Here is a 27,891-nt window from a genome sequence, read left to right on the forward strand (position 1 = left end):
AATATTTTGCTTTCAAAGGGTATCATGTTATTTATTATTTTAGTGAATGACAGTTTGATGGTTTTCTGGAAAACTGGACAAAAAAGATGCTTTGAATTGAGCTTGAAATGGTATTTCAGGTTTCCAAAAGGCGGATGCTATGGTGCATCACTGCAGCCTGATAAATGGGAGCACATTTTAGAATGACAGGCTGAAGACCTAAATGACAGAAGGTTTCCCATTTCTGCGGCCAGTTAAAGGACCATTCATGACTTTGGGTCATTAATGAACATTTGTGGAAAATGACCATTGGAATTCAATTATTACAGTAATACATTTGAAAAGTACCAACTATAAATAGTCCTATTTGTAAATTAAAAGGTCCATTTCACCAAAGATAAGTCAGCACATTGCTTCGCTTTTTAAGGCCAAAGCATATCGACATTTCAGAATTCTTTTAAAGAGTAAGTACATATCCTTTCTTATAAAAGTTCTACTTAGAAAGGTTATGTTTTTTATTGAGTACTTTTTAAAAGGTGATTTATGCTGCTAGCCTTTATATTCATTATTCTCAGAAAGATTAGTAAGACCAAGAACAAAGAAGGGGGAGGATGCTTTTTTACAGTGTATAAAAGCAGAAGAGTAAGTTTAGGGTCAATCAGGTGTTTGAGTTACTTAGCACCTAAAGAAATCTCTAATTTGGGGAAAATAGGAAGAAAGTAACCATTATTTGAGAACATGCAAATTTATTTAAAAGTAATATGAAAAGAAAATGCAAATGAAAAAGCTTCATAACCAGGTTCTTTTTTCCCCCTTAAACCCAGGGTTCAGATTTTCTTAAAAATTCCTAAGCTTTTGTTTTCCTTAAAATATTTTATGGATATGTATCCTGTCATTTTTGTTATATTATACCCAACAGATTCACCTGAATGCGATATTTTTCTTGAGTTTAACTTTATTTTCTCTGAAACTTTGGCTGTTTCGGTGGTTAAGGCAGGAGGGCGATTCCTTTGAAGTGCACATTTTCCTCATTTGGTTATTTGTAAAATGGGCCATAATCTCAGTCCAGGCTTTCTTCGTCTTCATTTTGTAGTTTACAGAAGAAGGAGACTCTGTGGGGCACAGGCTTCCCCTGGGAACGCATCGCGCTTAATGAGCTTGATAGTCTGGTGGGCTCAATAAATCAAATAAAGCAAAACATTTCTCATTTTTGAATAAAAACATTTATCACACAGTGTTTGTTCATTCGTGGTCACAAGATTGATTGGTTCCCAGCATCACAGTGTATATTGAAGCATTTTTTATTTTGTTTTTCCAGTGGGCAAGTTACGGAAGCAATGGCTAAAGGAAAGTATTTCTGATGTCGGCTTTGGGATGCTGAAGTCTGTCAAGGAATATGTGGACCCCAATAATATCTTTGGAAACAGAAACCTTTTATAAATCCAGTACTGTTGTTATGAAAAAAGTCACTTTTTTTTTAAGTCTTCAACTGTTGTTATGCCAGTAATCATATATATCATGGACTGTATCTCAGCTTCATTTGTTTGTTGGTTTAACATAAGTTTGTTTCGTTCTGTAGTTTGTTTTGTTTCTGCATTTATGGATTGACAGATGGTATTCCGAAGTCTCTCTCATTTCATTGTCATTTCAAATTTGAGTCAGGCAGCGCAAGTCTGCCTGCCGGTTGTTACTGCGGAGGAAGATGCTGCCAGCTGTTTTGGATTGACGTTTCCTCTTAGGAACAAAGGCAGATTTTGGTGTCACCTATTGCTTATCCAGCGTCTTTTTAAAAGCACGTCAGAGAAGCAGATATTTTGGGAAGGATTCCACTGAGGAGTGATGCATATGTGGGTTTCTGGGCGCATTCCAGTGTGAGTCGGCCATTAAAGGAGGGGACTCGTAAAACAGTATTGGCCATCTGTTACTTAGATGTTTTCAGTTCTGTAAGGTGCTTGGCCTACCCTTATTTTTTATTTTTTGAAACTAGTGTACAATTATAAAACTCTAAATCATCAATATACAAATTATTCTGTTTGGGGACACATTTTTGTTCTCCGTGTTTCTGTTTCTACCGAAGTCTGAGTTGTGTTTGTATCACTGAGATAATCTACTGTTATACCCTATTTCATTCATAATAGGTTTTATAAGAAAAGCTGATTTATATTACTCAGTGATTGTGAAGAACAGGTTTACCGTGAAATGAATGCCTTTATTCAACTTAGACTCCTAATGTGCGCGGTCGCGCACTCTCATTGCTGAGATGTGGGAGCCGCGTCAGGAGAGAAGGAAGAACACTCACACTTCACGTCTCCGGCCGGAAGCTTGTTTGGCTAAAGGAACACAGTCATCTCTCAGCTATTGAATTGGAAAGCTTCAACAATTCCGGTGATAAAAAAAATCTTTTCTAAAAAATGAACCCAAACAACATGATGAGTTTTCATATAAAAGTAAAGTTTCAGTTTAGTTTTTAATAATGGCTTAATACCCCTTTTGAATTACTGGTTGATTTAACCTAAACTTTAAAAAACCTGTAATGTATTAATATACATAGTATAATCAAAAGTTTGAAATACCATGTTTCTTAAATAATGAGAACAGGAATCACAGTTATCATACATTTTACATTCAACTCTAGTTGTTAGAATAAGTGAAAGGGTTCCTTTGAATCACTGTCTGTCAAGGCTCATGACTCACATTTTGAAATGGATTCTTTTTTTAACGCAATACCTAACTTTTGATAATTTTTTAAATTAATCGTTGATCAGTAGGTCACGATGCAGAAGATCCCATAAAAGGACACTGTCTGTCTGTGTAGCAGCAGCTCCAGAGCCTTTGGGGCAGTTTGATACCTTTTATATGTGAAGATAGCCTTCACCAGAGAAGTCAAAATTTAAAGTTGACAAAGTGGTATTTTTAAGACTTCAAAATGATAAATGATTTTAATTAATCAAATTGGCCTCAGACTAATAAACAAATCTGTAAACAGATCAAAATTAAATGTTAGTTTAACAACAAAAACTAAATATTGCTTTACTAGAAGCTTCCTCTCCACATTGGTGATTTATTTTTAATTATAAAATTTCCAGCAGATCTGTGCTTAAAGCCCTTGATATTTGAAATAGTGGGATACTTGATGAGGAAATTATACTTGCCTCTATAATTATAAAAATCTCAGCTTTACAAAATGCATCTATTCATGAAGGTGAATTCTCTAATTGGTGATCAAAATGTAAAAATTTAATATGGTATTAATATCTCACTGGAGTGTATACATGTTTCTGAGTAATTTTTTAAAAATAAAACTTACAGATTCATAAGCAGACCCATTCTGTTGCATGTGATTGTTATAACATTCTTTCCCAGAGAGTTCAAATTTCAGCAACCTCAGAAATCTGTATTTGATATTAGGAAACTATAAATTTAACACCTGAAATTGTTGTGTTCACTATTCACGAACCTTGTGGAAATCAGTGATTTATGTCTTTGTTTTCTTTTGCCCATGCTTTCGGGGTTCCCCAACCTTGGTTTTATAGCAATGACTACATTTTGTAGTTGGAATCGTTTCTACGGGGATCATTTTGAAACACATGGACACTCATCAGTACTGTTTCACTCTGATTTAGGAAATCAGAAGGCATTTCCCCCCCTTTCCTACACCTGCTTCTGAGAGGTGCCACTGCGTATACTTGGTGTCTGTGGAGAGCCGAGTTCTTGAATATGTGCAGAAGCACTTAAACCTTGCCTCATATTCCTGCAGTGTCTGAAAAGTGGCCCTGCAAAAGTTAAAGCCTGGAGAACGTAGTTTCTGTGAGGCTTCTTAACTCATTTTGAATAAGTTCATTTAAACATTTTAAAGGTTGTACCCTATTTGGGTTTCAGTACTGCATAACACTGACTTGTCTTTCTTAGTCATGTTTCTGATATTTTATTTGATGTCACATTTGAGTTGGGGTTTTAGTGGGGATGGAAACTTGCTCCTAGTGAGAAATGGCATCGATACTGAAGACTCAATATGTGAGCAGGCTTTATGGACCCTTAGAGTAACTGTTGCCTTAATGTTTGGTGCAATTTACAGTGCATAAGTGAATCTAGTCTTATGCTGAGTAACTTGAGCTTTTTTCAGTAAGAATTGTAAAAGCCACGTGTCTATTGTGCCCAACACATTGCTACAAAGAAAGGATTAAATTCTTTCCTCTTGTGAGGAATTGGGTTTTCTTCCTAAATGCTTACATACTGTATGTAATACAATTACCGTAAAGTTACTTATGAGGCCAGAAGCCTTCTGGGTGTGCATAGCTGTGCTGATGTATCTTGGAAAATCAAAGTAAAGGGTGAGCTTCCATCAGTGTGCATAGAGTACCAGATCCAGACGGTTCCAGAGCCACCTCTTTTTCAGAATATTCTCCTAGGAACCACTAGGTCCTAGCTTGCAATTTTGAGAATCCCTTTGTGCATGTTGGCTCCAGAGATTTTCCTTCCTGATATTCTTTTATAACTACAATTTCTTAACCATAGCTGATCAGGGAAACCCTGTAATCCCAAGACGAAGCGTTAATCTTGGCTGTTGAATGAGGCTGGGTTTGCTGAGCATCTGTTCTGTACAGTAAACTCGGAGCACATGGTTATTTATTACAGATTGATTCACAAACCACATGCGCTGGTGCTTGAGGCAGCCAAAATGGAATACTTTGGAAAGCCTGTCTGCATTTTAAAAAACACTGAAATAGGAATTAAAGACAGCTTTAATAACTTTTTGTTTACCACTTAATATTTAGTAACTTTGACTAGGGCTTAGCTCATGGTGGGAGAAAAGCCGACAATAACAGGTGCCAGTTTAGGTCTGAGGATCCAGACCGCCTCTGCTTTCTCAGTTACAGCAGCTTTGCTTGGCTCAAGGCTTTCCTGTTTCTAAACGAACCACACGTCAGTGTATTGATTAAATGTTTATTAATTTTAGTTTCCTAAAGGGAAAACAACATATACTTTGATGCTAAAGTCCAGAAAGCGTAAAAGTTTTTTTTTTAACTATCGAAATACAGTGTCTGATATGGAGGATGTAAATTACTCAGCTTTCTGCTTCTTGAGCCAAACAGTGTCTTTAGTGTGAAATTTAACTGTAAAAACTACTTGTAATGTCAACAGACTGTAGAAACTTATACTATTACTAAAATGGACCTGGGTCTAAGAACTTTTGTTTTAAAGGGAGTGTGAAACTGTTTGTCGTACTGTTTGCACCTGGGTTTTTCTTTTAACTTTAGTTTTCATCTTTGTATTTTTGCTGATTTGAAAACAATTTTTATAATTTTATTAATGAAGCATAATCAAGTGTAACCTATAAATAGAACTAAATCCATTTCCGTTTACAGCTCAGCAGATTGTTAGCTAGGTTTCATGACTCGCTGAGTTTTTTTTGTAATCAGTGTCACAATCCTAGAAGGTAGTCCGTCTCCTTTGAACCTGAAGTTCCCCCACTTGAGTCTTGGAAGATCCTCTAAGAACGAGCGCCCTCATGCTCTTCTGCCTGCGATTCCTAACAAGCCCGAGTAAGGGGCACTGGCACACAGCGCGCTCGTGCCAAAGAACCATCACAGAATTAAGTTACTTTAGTTCTGTGAACATGAAAAGGTTTCTTTGGTTCTCAAAGGAGATTATTATACTTTTTTTCCACAAGGAAAGAAATAATACATCAAGTATCATTAAGGACATTTTTCAGAGACTGAACTTCCAAATCTAAGAGAGAGAGAGAAGGGGAGGGGGCGAGTTTCAGTGTAGATTTCTAAGTAGCATATATACTAGTTTTTAAGGCATCTTACTGTCAGCAGTGTTTTTCATGAACAGCGCGAGCTCCCTGTGAACCGTGGCGTTTAACCCTTCGGGCAGTCTTGTTCACATACCCAAAAGGAATGAAATGCTTATACTGGTATACAGTTTCTATAAATAATTATCTCTTGAGCTACTTAAAGAGTATCCCAAAAAGATCACAGTGCCTTGTTGGGATTTTTTTTTCCACGAAATAGCCATTATTTAAAATGAGTGGGAGAAGACGTCTTTAAAGGACAGTGATTGTGTAGCAGCTCACCACTATTCCTCTTCAGAAACGTGTCGGGAATTCAGTGGTCGTGTGCAGAAACAGCTCCGGGGCGTTGGTCTGGGCCACCTGCTCTAGCCTGTTGAGCTCATTCTGTGGTGGCCCCGTGCTCCCACGTACGTCCACTCCATCGGTGGGGTTTCTGTGTGGTTTCAGCCTTACATTTTCATTTCTGCTGCCCCAACTTAGTAGCCCTAAGATGTGGCTGGGTGGAGGTGACATTCTTGGTCCCGAAGACCTGCTACGTGCTTTCCAACGTTTGCTTACACAGCTCCCTGAGGAGCAAGCCTGTGTGTGTGTATGCGGGGGTCCTGTTTCTTACGTTGTGTGTTAGTCCCTTTTTTGTGTGATGGTGCCTTCAGAATAATGAATATTTCTGTTTCTGGACAATGATAGATCTTATAAGAAATATATGTAGGTTATATTTCTTAATTTTTGTCCTTTTTGCTAGCCTGTGAAATTCTTTGGCTCTGATGCAATTTGACTTGAATAATATCTTATCCTGAGTCTTCCTCCAAGGCAGAACATATTCTTGCCAGTACTGTAGTAATCTTTTGGGAACTACATGTGGATAAGCACTTGTACGACGTATGTAAGCCATTATGCTGCTGTAACTAATGCATACAAAAACAATTCGTCTCTCTATGTTTATAGTCTAAAAGTGGGTATGTAGTGGGTAGGAGAATTCCTGAGAGATTCCAGCATAGCTTTGTCAATTGGGACTGAGCCATACTGTTTTCCACAAGGGCTCCACACACAGTCTGTATACTGTGCTTTCAGTGTATGTTTGCATTCTCCTTTTATTGCTCTTCCTAGACTGTACTGTTCTATAAGCAAATGCCCATGTGTGATTTTTGAGATATGCTGGGGAAAAAAATAAAACAATACCAAAACCACTCATCGTTACAAGAATTGTCGCTTATTTTATGTTGATTCCATTCGACTTGGGCTGGCAGAATCGTGTATATTCAGAATGAATAGGGTGTACAGACCGTAGTCTGTCCCCGTGAGTAGCCACTCCAGTAGAGAAGGGCACGTGCACAGATGCTGATTTTGTCCCTGCATGTGGCTCCCACACTAGTGGGATGGTTGTAGCTGTCTGGGCTCTGGAATGACTGAAGCAGACCTGTTGAACCCACTTTTACCTGATACGTTTCAATCACTTGCCACACTAAGATTTTAGCGCTTATTACTTAGTTAAGTAGAAAAGCAATTTTCTACCTGGCTCATATAAGCTCAGACTGAAAGAACCTTAGAGACCTCATTTTTCCCCAAAATATAAAATGGCTACCTAACCTTTCCCATCCCTCGGGCCATAAACAGGTAACCAATCTTTCTGAACCTTTGTTGTGACCAGAGGGAAATATATTGTTCCAGGAAGCCTCTTTCAACTTCTGACGTTTTCAGGTATTCAGGGTTTTTTTTTTTTTTTTTACTAAACTGAAATCTGTCTCTTTCATCCATTAGTGTAACTTCAGCCTTCTGCAGACATAAAGAATTCTCCTATCGCTCTGCCAGAGGAGGGCAGCTCCTGCTCCCCCAGACCTCCCGTCCACCTTTGCTCCGGTCAGTGTTCGACCCTTCGCCACCCTGCTCTCTGTATGTGCCTGCTGGATATTCTTGCAGTGTCTAGGCCTGGATGTTCCAGAGTAGGGCCAACGATTTCCTTATTCTGTTCACTACTAAATGCATTTTTGGTGCATTTTTGCACATGCCGTTTTGCACATGCAGGGCTTTTCTGCACATGCAGTTTTGTCCACATCTCCCCGAAGGTTGATTTTTTTAAAGCCTTATTACTTATATTTATCCTCACTAAAATGTGTATTTTACTGATTTTAGTTCTAGACTACACCATCTTGGCTCTTAGAATATTTTGTATCCCATTCAGCCTTGGGTCATCCGTAGAACTGAGACATGTACTGTTTTCCTGAATTCTCATCCACGTAACGGCAGACATCTGCAGCGCACAAGGCCTGCCCAGTAACACGTGCATGAAAAAGCATTCAGGGTTTTCAGGCAGCTACACTTCCACTTGATGTGCTATTGTGTACCAAGTATTTGTACATTTTGCCCATAAATAGGCTTTTTTCCCAATGAATCAACATGGATGTCAGACATTAAACATACAATTCTATTCATTTAACACTGTCAGCAGCCAGACTGAAATTGTTTAATAAAGTTCGCTGCTCTGATTCTCTGTGCTGCCCTATCAGAAAAACAAGTGAGGCCTCACTGCCACCACGTTTACTTAGGGCCGTGTCAGCCCACAGGAGCGTTTCTCTTCCAGTGCACTCACAACCCCACTGTCTGCTGCATTTTCTGGTGTTGATCTGTTGACTGGGCCTAGAACTGGCTGATGGGCAAATTCTGAACTTGACATTCTTACATGGTTCTGTCATATCCTTTGTACCTCATTGTGCCATGCTTTACCAAATGCATTGTGCATTACCAAAAAGAAGGTAGTCTTTTAAAAAAATGACTGAAATGTGCCCTGGCTAGTGTGGCTCAGTAGATTGAGCACAGGCCTTTGAACCAAAGGGTTGCCAATTCGATTCTCAGAGCACGTGCCTGGGTTGCAGACAGATCCCCAGGGGGGGCGTGCGATAGGCAACCATGCATGGATGTTTCTCTCCCCCTCTCTCTCCCTTCTCCTCTGTCTAATAATAAATAAATTATCAAAAATAAAAATGAAATGTGTTACTGTAAAGCTGTAAAATAGGAGAAGATGGAGTTCTAAAGTCAAAAAAAGTGGAAAGAGTTCTATTCTGGAAAGTTTGTGCTCTATATTTTTCTAACAGCTATGTTACTTTCCCTATGTGGGCCTAATTTCTTCTTTTGTGAAGTCAGTAAATGAGTGGATCTAAAAACTGTGGTATGTTTACACAATGGAATACTATGCAGCATAAAGAAAGGAGCTCCTACCCCTTATAACAGCATGGATGGAACTGGAGAGTATTATGTTCAGGGAAATAAGCCAGGCAGTAAAAGACAAATACCATATGATCTCATCTATAAGTAGAACCTAATCAACAAAACAAGTGAGCAAGGTAGAACCAGTGACATGGAAATAAAGAACAAACCGACAGTAACCAGAGGGGAGGGAGGAGGAGGATAATGGGGGAAAATAAGGGAAGGGTCATCAAAAAACATGTATAAAGGACTCATGGACAAAGGCAATGGGGGAAGGATTGAAAGTGGGAGGTGGGGGTGGGCGGGGCAGGAGAAAGTGGTGGTGAGAAAATGGAGACAACTGTACTTGAACAATAAAAAAAAACATCTCTATGAGGTCCCTTCTCAGTCTCAGTGATTCTGATTGAATCTATATGTTTTTGCTAAATACTTCCCTAGAATTGATTGTTGGGTTAATAATTTGCTTTTTAATTCACCTTATGTAGGCACCTAACCCTACGTAAGATGTAATGATTGTTCTCACAACCCCATGAAATGACTGTATCATCCCTTTGTACTGGTGAAGGAACAGGTTTGGCAAGGCTGACTTACACCCACTGTCGGCAGTTGGGTGGTGGCATTGCTAAGGTATGGAGCCAGGCCCGGCTGAGTCCAGCGCCTCTTCACTGGCAGCTTCACTGCTGTAGACTGTGCTGTGTAGTCACTCTATACAGAGTTTCTGCTTTTTACAGTAGATGGCTAGTCACTGCCCTCTACAAAAGGGCACGAGGAAGTGAAGTCTCATCCTGACTATGGGGCGGAAGCTGCTGTCTTCATACATATATACCACAAAAATACAGGAAGCCTTTTGTCTCAGCTGCTGTCTACTCTGTAAATGTTTAATCCACTGGTGCCTTTATGAAACTCATAAAATGAAGTGCTTTATTTGATGGACTAATAAATTTTTACTTTTATAACTTTAATGTTATATCCCTTTGAGCTGCATTTAAAAGTAAGAATAACCTGTTACATCTTCCTATAGAGAGTCTGGAAATAGAAAGAACTGTTTAAGATTAAAGAAATATTTTATTATAATGTAGAGCCAATCTAGATTCTTTGGAAAAATCACAGTTCCTTAAAATTGCTAACTTAAGAATTAAGTTTGCTGCTGAAGAATTTGAGGTACAGTAGAATAACCAAAAAGTTGCATAAATCTTACAGCTAGATTGAAAGTATAAGCTGAGAATCTGGTGGGTACAGAAATGGTAACTATGCGGTTAGACAACCAAGAACCCAGTAAGTGAATACAAAAAAACCCAAATGTAGGTAGGTCAACAAGAGATAAGAGGCCATTAGTGAATGGCAGACACTGAGGTGCGAGTCACACTACTGCTGAGAAGCTACTCTGTGCGGCAGAGAACACCCTCAGGAAAGCAAACTTCCCAGATATTATCCTATCACCCATAGTTACTCAGAAAAAGACAGACCGAGGACCTAAGATAAAAAATTTTATTAGAAAATGCTGAGGTTCACCTGAAATGATAAGGTTTGCTTTGGTGATGTTACTTTTTTAAAACTGTGTAGTTTGCATAGCCACTCCCTGCTTACCTGGACAGACTTCCAGCACCGCTAACCCTCTTCTATGTGGAAATGAACCCAAGCAAGGATTATAGACAAAGCATAGGAGTCAGAAAGCTCCTTGTTAAAGTCTCCCTCCCAAGCCATTTACACTTATTCTTTTACGTTTTCTGGTAAGCTTATTTTTGCATCTACCCAGTCGCTCTCTACCAACAAATTACCTATTTTAACCTCGGGTCAAACCTCTCACTGAAAATTCTTGTACAGACTCCATCTGAGGTGCTTGCTGTTCTGAGGTCTGAGAGGCCATACCTATAGGTCCCTATATAGCCCCTCTGGGAGGGACAGTCATTCCCTATGATTACAGCTGCCTCACTGCCTGATGACCCACCTCCAAGTCACTTTGTTTTCCCATTTCCCGTTGTCCAGGAATGGGTCAGGGTCAACTACTGTACACCTGCCTTTTGAAAACAGCATTAGTGTTTTGAAAACATCCGTGCACAGCTGAGGCCAAATTTAAAGAGGGACTGTTATTAGGAACATGAATCCTTTGGCAAGCATGTAGTATCACTGATCAATGGAGTCTGCTTGGTGGTTCTGCACAGAAGGTCAAGTTCTTGTTCATGTCTGAGAAAATGAAAATAACTACATGTGTACAAACACATGGTTATATTCTGAACGTGTGGAGATGGGGAGGTTGAGTAACATTAAGAAATACTGGATTTAATATTTGATCCCTTTAAAATACTCATATGCTATGCAGACATTACAAAGAAATCTTAAAGGAGTAACCTTTTTAGAAATATAGGAAAATCTTTTTAATGTGAAGGAAAGGGCTTTTGCCACCGAGTACATAATTGTCTTAAGAGCATAGAACAAAGCTTTTCATCAGAGCTTTAGGAGTGAAAGCCTTCATTCAAATGGTAAAAATAGAGTCATTGCAAAGTCCTTAGCTTATTAATAATAAGCAGAGCTGGGTACTTTGAAGGCAAGTTTTTAAAAAGCATATTCTTAAAGGAAAACAAGTGCCTAGGGAATTAGGAATGCCCTCACCATCCCAGGCTGCCCCAGGAGTATGAGTTAGTGCTGTCACTACGTAGCAGTCTGTCAGTCCTGGAGGAAGCCTCTCTAGAGCACCACAGTAAAAAGGGGGACAAATGCCATAATTGACCTTTATTCCTTTACTCAGTGGTAGGAGCAGTCAGGATTTCCTGGTGCATTACTCACCAGGAAACCCCAACTGCCCAGTGGCAAGGGGTTAAAAACTGTTCTGAAAAGGTTTTTATGTTCTGAAAAGTAAATTACACATAGATGCAAACCACAAACACACGGCACCTGGGTAAATAAAGTGCGGCTGAATAAAGGCCGGGCTATTTGCAAAAGGGAATCTGGAAAACATTTGCTTTTGGGTGGTTAACGTGACTTTATGCTTTTTTTTTTTCTTAAGAAAAAAAGTTTACAGGAAATGTGCAAAATAAAATCTGATTTTTAACATGGTTGTTGAAAATAAGATCTCAGTTCATTTACTTTCCAACTCTGAAGGGGCTATGAAATTGAGAGGGGCACAGAGCTACTGCACAAAGAAGCAACAACACTTTCAGTACCAAAGTTGTTAAAGAACATTTCCCAGAGGTAGAATTGTGCAGTGGTATGCACTGAAGTGGTTATGAAACATTGATTGCCCTCCAAATATGGGGACAAACATACATGGTAAATAGTACCAAGATGAAAAGTGCTATATGAATTCAAGGCCATTGGACTTCATAATAAGCCACAATTTCTGATAGATCTAACAGAATTTGAGCACCCAGCAGGTCATGTGACAGAGGATTTATGCTGAGGATACTTCATGTGGGTATCTATGTGGCTAAGTGATTTCTCCTTGAAGGGAAAAAAAATCTCATTATAGTGGGGGTTTACTTTTAGTAGATTAGGTTGAACCATAAGAAATTGCTAGTTCTATAGGTTGAAAACTTTGAAAATCAGCAATTTCATGTAATTCAACCTAATACTTTTTTTTCTTTCTGAGCAACTTGGGATTGGCCAATTTATGGAGAGAAAAAGGGTAGGGAAACTAATAGTAAAGACCTTGTATGGTACAGAAAATAAATGCCGATCAGAATCAGTGGAGTTCTCATGGGAGGGTTGTGGACATGGAACTAGCGCTGTGGATCTGCCAGATGACTTTCAGAACTGACCTTTTCATCTGTGATGGAGGCAGGAGAGAAGTTTGGTGGGGTTATAGGAATAATGTAGATTTTTTTCTTACCCAAGAGGATACAAAATGCAAACAACTCTAGCATTAACATGTCCTATGTAGTAAATACAAAGGTAAGAATTAGAACTGAGTTTTCAGGACACCTCTGCTGAGTCACTGTGAGATATAAATGAGAGTTTGGAAAAACAGTGGTACATATACACAATGGAATTCTATGCAGCAGAGAGAAAGGAGCTACTACCCTTTGCAACAACATGGATGGAACTGGAAAGCATTATGCTGAGTGAAATAGGCCAGGTGTTGAAAGACAAATACCGTATGATCTCACCTTTAACAGGAAGCTAAACAACAAAACAAGCAAGCAAGCAGAATAAAAACAAAGACACTGAAATACAGAACAAGGGGACAGTGACCAAAGGGGAGAGGGAAGGGAATTTAAGGAAGGAAAAGGGGAGGGATTTGGAGGAACAAGCATGAAAGACACAGGGATGAGGACTAGCGGGGAGGAAATGGGAGGGAGGTGGGGAGCACGGGGTGGGAGGGCTGGGATGGGAGAAATAGACAAAAAACTGTACTTGAAAAATAACTAAATAAAATGAAAAAAACAGTGGTAGCCCCATATTTTGCCGTGTATAACATGAGCCTGTGTAAAATGTGCACCCACTTCTTTAACCCAAACTTTCAGAAAAAAATCTTAACTTTTAAAGTCAATCATTTATTTATTTATTTATTTATTTGTATTTAGAAACAAAGCCAATTATGGTATTCCAGTATACTATTTTGCATATGGATATCGTTATTGCTTTCTAGAGGTACACTTTTAACGCATAGGCATAAATAAAATAATTAAAAACATTTATATATCAGAACTACAATGTATAATGTGCATCCTTATTTTTCTCTCAGTGCACATTATACACAGCAAAATACAGTATATCTATCTTGTTCATATATTCAAATTATTAACAAATGGAACAAAAGAAAACCATGCTCTATAACATATCACCATAATTCAGTTAAGAACACAAGATTTCCCACTGAATCTCACACACTTAAAAAAAAAACTAAGTAATTTTGGTTACATAAAGCATTACACCTGTATTGAAAATCCCTGTCAAAACATCCTAAACTCTATGTAAAATGTATGAATTATAACAATAGAATAACGAGGGTACATGGTAAGAACACACAATCCCCAAAGCCTAGAAAATCTTTAATCAATGAAATTTAGGCTTGACAATGCTCAATTTTTGGAAAATGTAGTTCTTGCTCAGGGGACTCATAAAATTCAATAAAGCACAGGTGATAAGGAAGGAGAGGGAACATAGGCACTATAAGTTCGAATAGATAGTGTCCCCATTCAGTTTTGAATTTTCATGTATGTAGGTGTCCAAATTCTTATATTTCATTTGGTGAAGGGTATAAAAAAACAGATTAAATTATTTTTATTATAATTTTGAAGTATACAAAGTTCATCATTAAAGATGCCAACAGCTAAATACAAATAAAACAGTATATTAAGATCACAGTATATTAACATCTAAGACATTATCAGACATGACTACATATTCCATCCTATAATCTCATAAATCAAAGCTTTCAACTGTCTGGACTCATATGTGACCGTATTCTTTCCACTATGCCTTCTTTCTTCCTCCAGGGGTTGTTCAATAATGGCAGGTACATTCCTGCCATAAAGTTCACAGTGTTCCAGAAACCGCACACATTCTTGGATAACGCTGTCACGAAGCATGATTGTGTGTTTTGACATGTTTTCTAATAAGGACAGGAAGCATCTTTTGGCATAATACCAGGTATCAGTTCCCAGTTTTTTATTATAAGGTTCCAAGCTTTTGATAACTCGAGAAATCCCAAAGTCATAATTTCCTTTGGCACAGTAAAGTGTTCCTATGACCAAGTTCACAATGCAGAGATGGTAGGTTTTCTTGTCTGGATCATCATAGGAGAGCTGATCTTCCTCCTTTTCGATCTTCCTCATCAGCTCCTCGGCTTCTTCATTTTGACTTGTCATAATATATGAAACACAGAGGTTAGCCAGTACAATAGCACTGACACTCAGGATGTTGTCATAATGCTTCTTGACTATGGGCTCATAAAACCCGATGGCTTCTTTGTATTTGTTTTCCTGCATGAACAGAACATGGGCCACATTCAGCTTCCACACATCGTGGTCACTGCAGAATTCCACAGACTTGCGAAAGATCTTTTCCACCACTGGATAATTTTCAAGGTTCCAGTAGATTTTTGCCTGGGCCATCAGCACAGGAATATACTTCTCCAGGATGTCATTATATGCATTCACTGCCTTTTTGGCAGCTTCATCATCTCTGCTGTGTCTTGCTTCCTGTACTTGTATAGTGAGTTTCCGAAGCTGCTCAGTCAGCGTCCCTGCCAGCCCATCAAGCCTAATGAAAGCCTCTTCGGGAGCTGTCTGGCAAGTGATCATGGCATCCAAGAAGTCATAGAGATAGGGTGTGAGGAACTTAAAAGTCAAGTGGGCATTCTCTGCCAGGACATCTGCAGCCAGGTCAAAATACTCATACTTACAGTACAGCAGCAACAGGTTGCCAAAGGTCTCTGGGGGGAAGGGGTTCTGTTGGAGCAAAAACTGTAGCTTTTCAAATCCTTCTGTAGGTCTGGTATCCATATTCATTAGTGCCTGGTTGTGCAGGGTCACAGGGTCCAACTCTTCCTCTGCCCTGGGTGGCATGTCAGTGAGGGCTTCCTGGGCAGCCTCATGATTTTTCAGTTGGTATTCTATGGCTGCCTTGAGGTTGAAGGCTTCCACCAGGGCAGTCTGGTGAAGGACTAAAGTGTTGCCAACACTGCGAACATCAATGCCCTCAGTAGTCATCCCCACACCTAGCTCCGGGTGCTGATGGATGCCACGCTCAACAATGTCAGCGATGTGCTTCAGCGCTGGGGCATACTGTCGACTGCTATAATAGGCCAAAGCCAGGTTGTAGGAAAGGTCAGGCCGGTAGCCCGAGGCCTGCAGGGCTGCAAAGAACTTGGAACATGCAGCTTGGTACTGTCCCTCCTTGTAGAGCAAACAACCCAGGTTGACTTGGCCATCTGACTCGTTCTCACCCCCACTGTCTTCTCCCCCTTCCCCACTCAGTAGCTGCTCCACCAGGCTTCTGGCCCCGGGAAGATCGCCCTCGCTGTACTTGATGGCAGCTTGCAGACGAAGGACCCGGCTGTGGTAGGCGGGGTTGTCCAGGAGGAGGAAGGCGACCCGGGTGGCCTCGGGATAAAGGCAGGCCTTGTACAGGGCCTGGGCCTGGTACAGGCGGTACTGCTCCAGCTCCGGGTGCAGCTGGCTCAGCTGCTCATAGCACTCGGCGGCCAGAGCAAACTCCTGCAGGCGGTAGTAGCAGTAGCCCAGCAGCGACAGGCCGGCGCGGCTCCTCGGGATCCGCTGGAGCTCTCCACCCAGCAGCTGGACCACCTCGGTGTAGCGTGAATCGCGGATGAGCCGGTACACCACCGCGGTGAACTCCCCGTCGGGGATCTGCGTACTACCCAGCCGCGCCATAACCGTCAGGGTTGCTGTGCGTCCTAGTTACCAAGGCAACAAGGCAACCGGATACGGAAAATCGTAATGAATTTTTTTCCTGCGCTTCCCCAAAATTACTCTAGCGGAAGGACCAGACTAGAATTAGAAAGTGGTCACTAATGTAAGGGTCTTCAGATCCGATCTCACCCGCCCCAAGAGTCCAAGAGTAAGAGCGTCGTTAGCCTGTGAAAGGAAAATAAACCCTTCCAAGTACTTCAAAGACAGAAGAAACTCCACCTCCCGGCATGCCGCGGTTCTCCTGCGCCGCTGGGAACGTGTTCGCGCTGCATGCTGGAAGATGTAGTTTCTGCGGGACGTACCGTCTGCTCTTGGTAGATAAGAGTTTTGTGTTCGGGTTCACTTACCTTGTGTTCCTTTTGTAGGTAGGTCAGGGTGTCTACCTTCCTGTAGTGTCACCTCGGTCTCTGGCGTGGGGAAGGAAGGTTTACGTTTTGAAGTTTCTTGCGTTTTTGAGCCTTATACAAGGTGTTATCGTATGGTGTAGTTCCCCGCCGTTTTAGTGGAAAAAAAAAAAAAAGGTGAATGGAGACAGCGGAATGTCAACTTTGTTTCTCCCTGAATTAGATAGGTTCAGGTTTCAGGCTGTCCTGGGAACATAGTTTCTAAGAAATAGAATAGTGAGTGCAGTGACTAGGAATCTTTATTTTGTAGTTTCCAGACATTAACAACAGGAAGGAGTGTTTTGGGTTGCATCTAGTACTGGGTCTTTGAGATGTACCTGTGGGTAGTACTGAGCCCTTGTAAGAGTTTAAGCTACACCCTGCCTCGATCCTCCAAATTTCACTACGAAGTAGAAACGTTGGCGAGATCTATGCCATCGTTTTTTCTTTTTCTTTTCACTGCTGACACTATTACAGACATCCCCATTCCCCATCCCACCCCGTTCGCTTGCTCTCACCCAGCCCGTCCCCACTTCCTTCCGGCCATCACCACACTGTCGTCTCTGTCTGTGGGTTATGTATATGTTTTTTGGTTAATCCCTTCACCTTCTTTCATCCAGTTCCCGCCTCCTGCCCAGCTGTCAGCCTGTTCCATGTATCCATGCTGCTGCTTCTATTTTGTTGGTCATGAAACAACAGAAATCCACCATCAAAAGTGTTCTTTTCCTGTGCACTGTTACTCTTCTAACTCTAGATCTACTTAATTAGCCAGCGCACACACTGTGTGTGTGTGACAAAGATACACAGCCCACATTGTCATGCTTTAATGAAATACTTTATTTATTGATTTTTGAGAGAGAGGGAGAGACATCAATTTGTTGTTCCACTTGTTTATGCATTCATTGGTTGATTGTTGTGTGTTCCCTGACCAGGTATTGAACCTGCAACATTGGCTTAATGTGGGGGGGGGGGTGCTCTAACTAACTGAGCTATCTGGCCAAGGCCTGTGCTTGTCAGGCTTTAATGTTCTGGGACATCATGAAGATGACAAAAATTGGATTCTCCTGGCTCAGTTGTTTGAGTGGTCATCTGGTGTGCTAGGGGAGCAGCTGAGGTTCTGTCCCCAGTCAAGGCCCATGCAGGAGTCCACCAATGAAATCATAGGTGGGTGTAACAGTAGGTCCCTCTCTCTCTTTCTCCCTCCCTCTCTCTCTCTCAAAAATCAATAAATTAAAAAAATGGAAATTTCTTTCAGTTAAAGTTTTTTAAAGATTTCATCTATTCTATTTATTTCATCTATTTATTTCATCAAGTACACTTAGAGGAGAATGGAAAGAGAGAAACGCTATCAGTTGCCTCTTGCATAAGCCCCCCGTGGGGACCGGGCCTGCAACCCCACCATGTGCCCTGACCTGCGACCTGTCAACTTTGCAGGATGATGCTCAACCAACCGCACTACACTGCACTCAGTTTTTTAAAAAATTTTTTAATTGCCTACGCTTTAATTTTTCCTCTCAGATTCTTAGTTTGAAGATCTCTGTTGAGATTTGTTAGACTGTAGAAGAAACCATTCTGGATTTTTTTCCCCTTTGTCATGTATTTGGAATAGATGTTTTAGATTTCATGTTAGTACTTCAGGGCTGCTTTTATATAAATCCTTTCAATATAATGGTGCTTATCACAGGGCAGTGAAAAACTAAGGACTTGATTATCTTAAAAATTATATTAGATCACTAATAAAAGACATACCCATAGTTTAGACTGACATGGAGACTTTTGTGTGAGATGAATATACTTTTTTCAGTCAGAGAAGTAGACAAACAAAGCAAAAGACAAAACTGGCTCATCCTAGCGAGGCAGTGGTAAATGTTCAGTTTTCATGAGAATAAAATTAACTATAATTAACGAATATCTATCATATGCAATGCTCTGCTAGTGGCCTGGGGTGAAGGGGTTGTCTTTCACAGTCTTTGATTTTCCTTAGCCTCACAACCACCCAAAATAAACATAGTCCAAGTAAAAACCCCGAGTAGAAGCACATCTTTGCTGTATAATTAAAGACTTTAATGCAACTTCCTCATCTTCCTCTTCAATAGCGTTGCTGCCCATAGGTCTTTGCGATGTATATGTTTTGGAGCCCACAGCAAGCATATTGCACAGCATTCTATTACACTATTCACATGTATTATCTCTAATTTTAATAATCAACCTGTACTCTGCATATTACAGGTAGAGAAAAGAAGCAGCTAGGCCTTGCTGTGAAAACGTAAATTCATTAGGAGATAGTTACTGATGAATTAATTAAATCTGTGTATCACATAAGAACCCAGTTTTGAGGGAACACTAGTGTCTTGCTTTGGGGGTTGTTGTTTTCCCATTAAAACAACCAACCAGCTTGGTCTGAGCAGTAGAATTGGGACTTCCCAGCCTGAGTTGCAGCTGTGAGCAGACATTAAGAAGTGGTTAGTAAGAGGTGGTATAGTTCCTAGTCCCCTGTTATAATTAAAAAGAAACTTTAATAAGGCATCAATGCTAAGTAAGCAAGTGACTGGCTTCATGTACCTGTACATTCTTTTCCATAGCTGAGAAGGTGTGTTCTTCTGGTTGGGACTGGAGAAAGAACCTTCTGCATGAAAACTGAGAAAGGGACAAATTATACTCATTTTCAAGGGTTTAAGTGGAGCCCTGAGAGAAAGCAGGGGAGGAAGACCACTATAATCCTCTGAGGCTATTTCCAACCCATTCTCTGGCTGTAGTCCTTGTGGCTTTAACCCAAGGAGACACATGGTTTGGGAGGTGCTGGCCAGCACTGCTCAGTGGTCAAGGAATTCGGCGTCTTCTCCTTTATGCCTGCCTGCCTGACACGTGTCTTGGAGGAAATAATGATCCAGAAGGCTCAATGCTTTAAAATCCTTATGTAATTTAAATCCTTATTTCTTGAGCTGTTTACCTTGGTTAACTTGCTCTTAAATCAAGGTAAGGTGATAGAACACAGAAAAAGGATACTGCTTTTTGTATCCTTTTTAAAGGATAGAAAAGTTGCATCACATAGAGCATTCGCTTTCAAATATTTCCCTAGAAATAATATGAAAAATAGAAGGACTGTCTGCTCTGCTGCAAATTTCTCTGATCCCTACAGGCATCGGCCAAGGCTCCCCTCTTTGTGTTGATGACTATCTGTGAGCGCGGCAGCCGGGCCAAGCAGGAGGGAGACCGTCTGCATCGTCCTCCTTATTGAATGTGTTGGCTTGGAAAAAAGCAGGACATTCGGCTTAGACAGATGGAGGGCAGGGTCATTTTCAAAATGAAATGAGTGCACAAATCACACTGCGAAATTGGCGTGACCAGGGCTGCTGCTGTGATAGACCGACTTTTATTTAGTCTCTGATAGGCAGCTGGGGAATAGATTTGTTTTTTGGAGGGGATGGGGAGATGGTAAAAGAATGCCCTTTAATTAGTTATAAAATTCTGGAAAGTGGTAAACAGGACGGGGTATTCTAAAATGTCATAAAGGATTGTTTCCAACACAATCTTGAATAAATGGAACATATAGTAAAAAGTAAGTATATGGTCATATGATTTCACTTATATGTAGAATCTAAAAAGCAAAATAAATAAACAATCAAAATAGAAACAGACTTATAGATGCAGAGATCAAACTGATGGTTGCCAGAGGAGAGGGCTTTGCGGGACTGGGTGAAAAAGGCTAAGGGATTGAGAAGTACAAATTGATAGTCACAGAACAGTCATGGGTATGCAAAGTACAGCTAGGGAATATAGTCAATAATATTGTAATAACTATGTATGGTGCTAGGTGGGTACTTGAAATATCAAGGGGACCACTTTGTAAAGTACATGATTATCTAACCATTATTTTGTATATCTGGAACAGGTACAAAGTAATAAAAAATAAAAGAAGTTAAGAAGTAAGTGAATTGTACCATTCCCCTCAATAAGAAAGCTTTTGGTGGTTGCAATAAAATGGGCTTTGAGAAAATACTGTTGGACTCAGGGTGGATTTTGCTGCATAAGAAGAGGCATGCTTACCACATAGAAGAATTCCATTCTTGGAATGTAATAGAGGCAAAATGTATAGAGACTAAAAGCGTGATGTTTGGTTCTTTATATATTTACCTCTCTTCTTGCCAAAATGTGAAATGATCAAATCCCACATATATTCTACTTGGCATTTTCTTTTAAAACTAATTGGAAATTGTTGTTTCTTATTTCTCTTGTAAAAATAAGCACTTCTTTTTGGTACGTGTTCATGTATACACATTATTTCAACCACGGCTGTGGTTAAACATCTTCCTTGATGAAAGAAGACCTGAACAGTCCTTTTCTATGTTGTTATTTCTGTCCCTTGTCCATTGCGGGCCCTTTTCTGCAGGCCGGATGGCCCAGCAGACAGGCTCAGTGTCCTCGCTTCCTCTGGAATCCAGCGCGGTTTTTTATTCCACGGTGTCCTTTGATGACAGTAGAACTGGTACTCCTTCCACTACCTCTTGCCTTCCCCTTCCCATCCCCACCTCATAAACAGGGGAGAAAAGAGTAAATTAGTGCCAAATTTGTAATGCAGGTCACTGAGAGGAACTTATGTTCAATCTTTGACCCTTTTGGAAAAGGCTGAATGCTGAGTCTACACTTGGGAATATTTATGCTCAGATGGTGAGAAATTTAACCTCCTTGAGAACTTAATCTTTTTTCCCTGGTGGTTCCAGCTCTATTAATGCATAGTGACATATTCCCTTCTTGATATATCTTGCTGTAATCGAATAGTTTCTGTCTAGATGTCCAGTGCGCTATCCATCGTGCTGCGGAGCCAGGTTGATCAAGTAGTTTCTACTTCAAGGTTTAGCTGAACTAATTTATTAGGCAGAAGACAAGAACATTATGGTTTATAAAAAAGGAATTAGCAGAAAAGACAGTTGTGGGTACTGCTGTTGTAAAATGCATTCCTCACAGTTGAAATGTGCTATCAAATGCACTGAGGGGGCTGTTCCCCAAATCACTTCACCTGAGCATTTTTCATTGCTCTCATTTCCAAGAGGCAAGAGATGATTTGTAGCATCGCTTCTTTCTTCCAAGAGTGGTACCTTTTATGGTCAGATATATCTGTCTGTGTTAGTTTTCACTTCTGTAAATATAGCCATGAAAATATTGGGTTGGCCAAAAAGTTTGTCTGGTTTTTTCCATAAGATGGCTCCAGTAGCACCTCTCTGTCTTCAGTGTCATTTGGAACAATCTTGTTAGATTGTATTGTGACAGCTGTCATATCATGTGCATGTAAAACAGCTTACCAAAGTTGGTGAATTTTTGTATTGAAGATGGAAGAAAATATGCAATATTTTTGGCATAGTATGCTTTATTGTTTCAAGAAAGGCAAAACACAATTGAAACGCAAAAAAAAAAGGTTTGTGCAGTGTATGGAGCAGGTGCTGTGACTGATCGAATTGAGACACTAACTGGAACAACTAGTGTTATGCCCTGCAAGAGATAGTTAACATACCCAAAATATCCGCCTCAATTAATTACTGGTGAAAAAGAAAAATATGTCTTTTATTTTATGGAAAAAACTAAGTGAACTTTTTGGCTAACCCAATAGTAAATTGGGTGGAAAAGGTCTTTGAAATCCAGGGTCAGAAGTTGATATTTCCTTTTTTTTAAAATTTTATTTATTTATCTTTAAAGGGGAAGGAGAGAGGGAGAGAAACATCAATGTATGCTTGCCTCTAGTGCTTCCCCTGCTGGGAACTGGCCCCTGCAGGGAACTGGCCTGCAACCCAGGCATGTGCCCTGATTGGGAATCGAACGCTGATCCTGTGGTTCACAGGCCTGTGCTCAATCCCCTGAGCTACACCAGCCAGGGCTGATATTTCTTAAAGAAAGGTGTCCTCAAGTCTGTGAACACACTGTCTAGCTTGCAAAGCATCCAAACTCTTTCTCCATCAGAGAGGGACCCGTGAAGGCTTTGATGACCACCGTCCAATTGTCTGAGAAGTACTGTACTAGATTCTGAGGCTTTTCTCCTAGCTCCGTGGAGAGCGATGAAACCCTAGTGGACTAAGAGACCGACTCAGAAACAAGACTGCCCTGCAAGCCTCCTGCATCCAGTGAATCGAGTTCTGACAATTCTTCCTCTAAATATCTCAGCTCCATTATTTCTTTCCAGTTTCTTCTACCGCAGCTGTGGCTTCTGCCACAACGTCTTTCTCCTAGACCTGCATCAGTTTTCCTAAATGACACTCTTCGTCTTTTCCTGGGATGTTTCCAAAGATTTCAAAGCGCTTTATCTCCCTCTTTTGTTTTACTCTGGGGACCTCATTAAGCCTTTACCTGCACTTCACGGTTTCTGCCAGGAGATCATGAGATCCTCCTACAAAATAGAACTCCCGGGCTCCTCTTCCTAAGTCAGAGTTTCTGCCTCAGGCGTGTAGGATGTCATTCACCCCAACGACTCTTGCTCCCTGAATGTGTGAGAATGTTTTGGGGCTCAGCCTTCATATGGTTTGAACAAGAATGGTTACAATATACAGTATTAGAAGTTGAGGGTGATGTATAAACTTCATTTGATTTAGTAACTTTTTCCTAGTGAAGGATTTAATAATATTATTTCGTTTTATAAGCTCATCAGTGATTTTATTACTTCTGGATCTCTGTGCCACGGACGGGTGCTTTGCCCTTTTTGTGTCTTTTAACCCTTAGAAATAGTTTTGTCCTTGGCTAGCCCCGGAACCCTGCTGACCTTGCATTCTTTTGGGAAAGAACCCTAGAAAAAAAAACCAAAATAAACAAAAAATTGATCAAGCCACGAAAATGCCCCTGGCAGCATAACATATTTGAGAGAGAGAGATGTCTGGTTCAATATAAAACCATCTGAAGTCAATTCCCCGTTCTGCCATCACCACCGACATCGCCATGGAAGAGGTTCTTAACCTCACGGAATTGCAGTCGCCTTATTGGTAAAACAGGGACCACACTGATTTCTTTGTTCAAGATAATAAATAAATAAAATATTTAAAAAAAATCTCTGGCTGGTGTAGCTCAGTGGATTGCATGGGCCTGAGAACCAAAGGGTCGCTGGTTCGATTCCCAGTCAGGGCACATGCCTGGGTTGCAGGCCAGGTCCCCAGTGGGGGCCACATGAGGGGCAACCACACATTGATGTTTCTCTAACTCTCTTTCTCCTTCCCTTCCCCTCTTTCTAAAAATAAATAAAATCTTTAAACAAAAAAGATAATACAAAATTCATCTGGTCCATAGTAGGTATTTAATCCATTTTAACTATTATTATGACATAAATGAAGCTATTGAGATTCCTTGGGACAAAATTACTGAGTTAAGTGGCTGTTATCCAGGAGGAGATGGTCTCTGATGCTTCAGATGTGTATCTCTTAGTGCCTGGTGAACTTCGGAAGGTGCAGGGAGCGTTGTCTGGCATACGTTGGTGTCTTTATTACACCCACTTCTTCGAGAAATCAAACCACCAACTTAAATTTTGTTTATTCCAGAAGTTAGTGAGTACATCATGGAGAGTCCAGAACCTCCCAGAAACATACAGTACAGGGGAGATACTACAGATACATAAAAAAATCACACTCCGGACGGCATGTGCAGTGCCTTGAGTGATAGAGAGGCACTGCACAGTTACCCTCTCAGTTACCTTGCTTCTCCTTATAGACCAAATATTTTCCAAGGTCCCCTTTACTATTTTGAAATAAAATTTATATATGACAATCTACACACATCATTTCTTTTAACATTTTATACCCATAATTTTCTTTATTTCCTTCCTTCTTTTTCTTATCTTAAATCTCAGGTGCATGAACTGACTAATCGGACTCCTTGATTATTGATATACTGTCATTATTGATCCATGCGTGGTCCTCTTCTAAGTCTTCTCTTTGTTCTGCTAGTTATTTTTAACGTAATAATCACCAGTGATGTCACCACCCACGTAGTGTAGTATAATGTAGTCAAATTTATTAATCTTTTCTTCTATAGTCAAGGTTTCCTATGTCTTATTCTAAAAATATTGTATTACTTCATGATTAGATATATACACATATATCTTTTAAAATTTTGTTTCTGCATTTAAATTTTTAACCTATCTGGAGTTGACTTACAAAAATCAACTTTTGTAATGATGTGAGGTAGATATTCAATTTAATTGTTTACCAAATGAATAGCTGTTTCTCCTCAGCTTCATATTTTATGGGTTTTCAACAGTTTTTAATTTTTCAATCATTATTTTCCAGTCCCAGTTAAAATTCAGTATTATATCACTTTTATGTAAGATAGTGACTAGATGCTTATGTAACTTATGAAGTGATCCCCCGGATAAGTCTAGCACCGACCTGGCTCTCCACCTAGTCATGACACTATTACTGACTGCCTTTCCTTGCTCTACTGGACATCCCCGTGACTATTTTTGTCACTGCCAATTTGTACTTTCTAGTCCCTTCACCTTTTCCACCCAAGGCCCCCAACTTCCCTCCCATCTAGTAACCATCAGTTTGTGCTCTGTATCTGTTCCTGGGTTTTTTTGTTTGCTTATTTTGTTCATTAGAGTCCACATAAAAATGAAATCATATGGTATTTGTCTTCCTCTCTCTGACTTATTTCACTTAGCATATACTCTCTAGGTTCATCCATGTTGTAGCAAATGGTAGGATTGCGTTCTTTTTTATTGCCTGGTTATATTGCACTGTATATTTGTACTACTTCTTTATCCGGTGATCTATTGATGGACGCTTGGCTATTGCAAATAATGCTGCAATGAACATAGGGGTGCATATATTTTAACTTCGTGTTTTCAATAAATGCTCAGAAATGGAATTGGTATGTCATAAGGTAGTTCTATTTTTAATTCTCTTTTAGGAGCCTTCATAGATAAAACTTAAAGATAAAATTTAATCTTTATTGTATTTTTTCCTATCACCACTTAGTCCCCTTATACCCCTACCCCTACCCCACAATCCATACTGTTTTCCACAGTGGCTGCAACAATCTGCATTCCCACCAACAGTGCATGAGTGTTCCCTTCTCTCCACATCCTCACCAACGCTTGTTTGTTGGTTTACTGATGATGGCCATTCTGATGAGTGTGAAGTGGTATCTCATTGTGTTTTTAATTTGCAGTTTTCTGATGACTAGTGATGTTGAGCATCTTCTCATATGTCTATTGGCCATCTGTATATCTTTTTTGGGTAAATGTCGCTTCAGGTCCTCCGCCCATTTTTAAATTGGATTGTTGGGGGTTTTTTGGTGTTAAGTTGTATGAGTTCTTTATATGTTTTGGATATTAACCCATTATCAGGTGTGTCATTGGCAAATATCTTCTTCCACTCATTAGGTTCTTTTTGTTTTGTTGATGATTTCCTTTGCTGTACAAAAACTTTTTAGTTTGATGTTGCTTCATTTATCTTTTTCTTTTGTTTCCCTTGACTAAGAAGATATATCCAGAAAAAAGTGTTACTAAGAGCAATGTCAAAAAGTTTATTGCCCATGGTTTTATCTAGGAGTTTTATGGTTTTGAGTCTTAGGTTTAAGTCTATAATTCACTCTGAGTTTATTCTCGTATATGGTGTAAGAAGGTGGTCTAGTTTCATTTTTTTGCATGTGTTTCTTCAGTTTTCCCAGCACCATTTATTGAAGAAACTGTCTTTACGCCATTGCATGTTCCTGTCTCTTTTGTCATAGATTAATTGACCATATAGACATGGGTTTATTTATGGGCTCTCCATTCTGTTCCATTGAACTATGTGTCTTTTTTTTTAACTGCAGTACCGTGCTGTTTGGACTACTATAACCTTGTTGTATAGTTTGATATCAGGCATTGTGATGCCTCCGGTTTTGTCCTTCTTTCTCAAGATTTCTGTGACTACTCATGTCCTCAGCTTTATTTATTGAACAGTCTCTTAGTCCATCTCAGTTGCATCTGTCTCCTCTGTAATATACAAAGTTCCATATACGCATAGGGTTATTTCCGGGCTCTCCATTGTAATCCATTGCAGATTATGGTTTTGTACCAATACAACACTATCTTAAATACACAGCTCTATTATAAATCCAAATATGGTTGGGCAGATACCCACTTTATACTTGCCTTTTTCAGAAGTGAAGTGTCATGGCCGTTCTTGACACTTCTTTACATTTCCTTACACATCTAAATTTTTTTTATATTTTATTTATTTATTTTTCGAGAGAGGGGAAGGGAAGGAGAAAGAGAGGAAGAGAAATATCAATGTATGGTTGCCTCTTGTGCATCCCCTGCTGGGAATTGGCCTGCAACCGTGGCATGTGCCCTGACTGGGTATCGAACCGCGATACTCTGGTTCCCAGGCCCGTGCTCAATCCACTGAGCTATGCCAGCCAGGGCCACATCTAAAATTTTAAAAAATCAACATAATGCCCCTACTGTCATATAAGGAAGAAATATAGGAAAATGCTTCCTGGTTTAATAGAATGTAGTAAAATAGACTGTAGAATGTAGTTTATTAATATGTGTGCTAGGTCATGGCAACATCAGAAAAACATCCCCACAAACATGCAGAATCTCCTTAGAGTAGCACACCTGCCACTGTGAGCGGACAGGCCAAGGGAGAGAGACAACAGCACACAGGCGTGAAGGGGCCCTAAGTGGTGGGCAGTATTAAACTAGCATACATTTAATAATGTACTAAGTACATTATTAAACTAGCAGACAGGGGAGAGAGCAGGGAGACAGAGTGGATCGCAGTGTAAAAGTAAAAAAATCACAAGTTATGTTTGTAGAAAGTTCATGCTGACAAAGTTGGGAGTAAACTGGGAAGACTTTTTTGAATAGTTTTTGTTTATTTGGGGGTTGCTGGTGCCGGCCAGGTTAGTTAATGTGTATATCACAGCCCTTTGGCTGTTGTAGTTCAACATACAGCTGACCCATCAGCTTTCCTTTGGGCAAACCATCTAGAGACTAAATTAAGTACTGAGGACATAAACTAATAAACCAAAGTAATAAATCCAGCTTTAATAAAAATGAAACAGGTTTCCACATTTCACTTTAAACTGTAACTTTATTAAGTACATTTACCTTGTATTTTATTAAGCACCTTTGTAACAACCTTTTTTTTTTTAAATTGAAAAGGTTTTCCTATTGTTCTACTTTGCTTATGTGTAT

General features: G+C 39.9%; 2 protein-coding genes across 3 annotated transcripts in view; one reads left to right on the forward strand and one right to left on the reverse strand.

The window, feature by feature from the left end:
* AGPS (alkylglycerone phosphate synthase) overlaps positions 1 to 6,964 on the forward strand; it is a 148,387-nt gene extending 141,423 nt beyond the window's left edge. For both annotated transcript variants that reach the window (XM_037130012.2, XM_037130013.2), the window contains one exon: positions 1,298 to 6,964. In XM_037130012.2, the coding sequence (XP_036985907.2) occupies positions 1,298 to 1,419 (122 nt within the window). In that variant the 3' untranslated portion in view covers positions 1,420 to 6,964. The remainder of the gene's footprint in view (positions 1 to 1,297) is intronic.
* A 6,528-nt stretch (positions 6,965 to 13,492) lies between these two features.
* Positions 13,493 to 16,356, reverse strand: LOC119037774 (tetratricopeptide repeat protein 30B-like). The gene has a single exon (XM_037130062.2). The coding sequence runs from the start codon at positions 16,309 to 16,311 to the stop codon at positions 14,314 to 14,316; it is 1,998 nt and encodes a 665-aa protein (XP_036985957.2). The 5' UTR covers positions 16,312 to 16,356; the 3' UTR covers positions 13,493 to 14,313.
* Positions 16,357 to 27,891: the final 11,535 nt, after the last annotated feature.

The sequence above is a fragment of the Artibeus jamaicensis genome, unplaced genomic scaffold (assembly GCF_021234435.1).
Source record: "Artibeus jamaicensis isolate MK-2021 breed Jamaican fruit bat unplaced genomic scaffold, CSHL_Jam_final contig_391, whole genome shotgun sequence".
NCBI classification, from domain to species: Eukaryota; Metazoa; Chordata; class Mammalia; order Chiroptera; family Phyllostomidae; genus Artibeus; species Artibeus jamaicensis.

Excerpts from the sequence above, each read along its gene's own strand:
- LOC119037774 (XM_037130062.2), bottom strand. The coding sequence starts at position 16,311 with ATGGCGCGGCTGGGTAGTACGCAGATCCCCGACGGGGAGTTCACCGCG.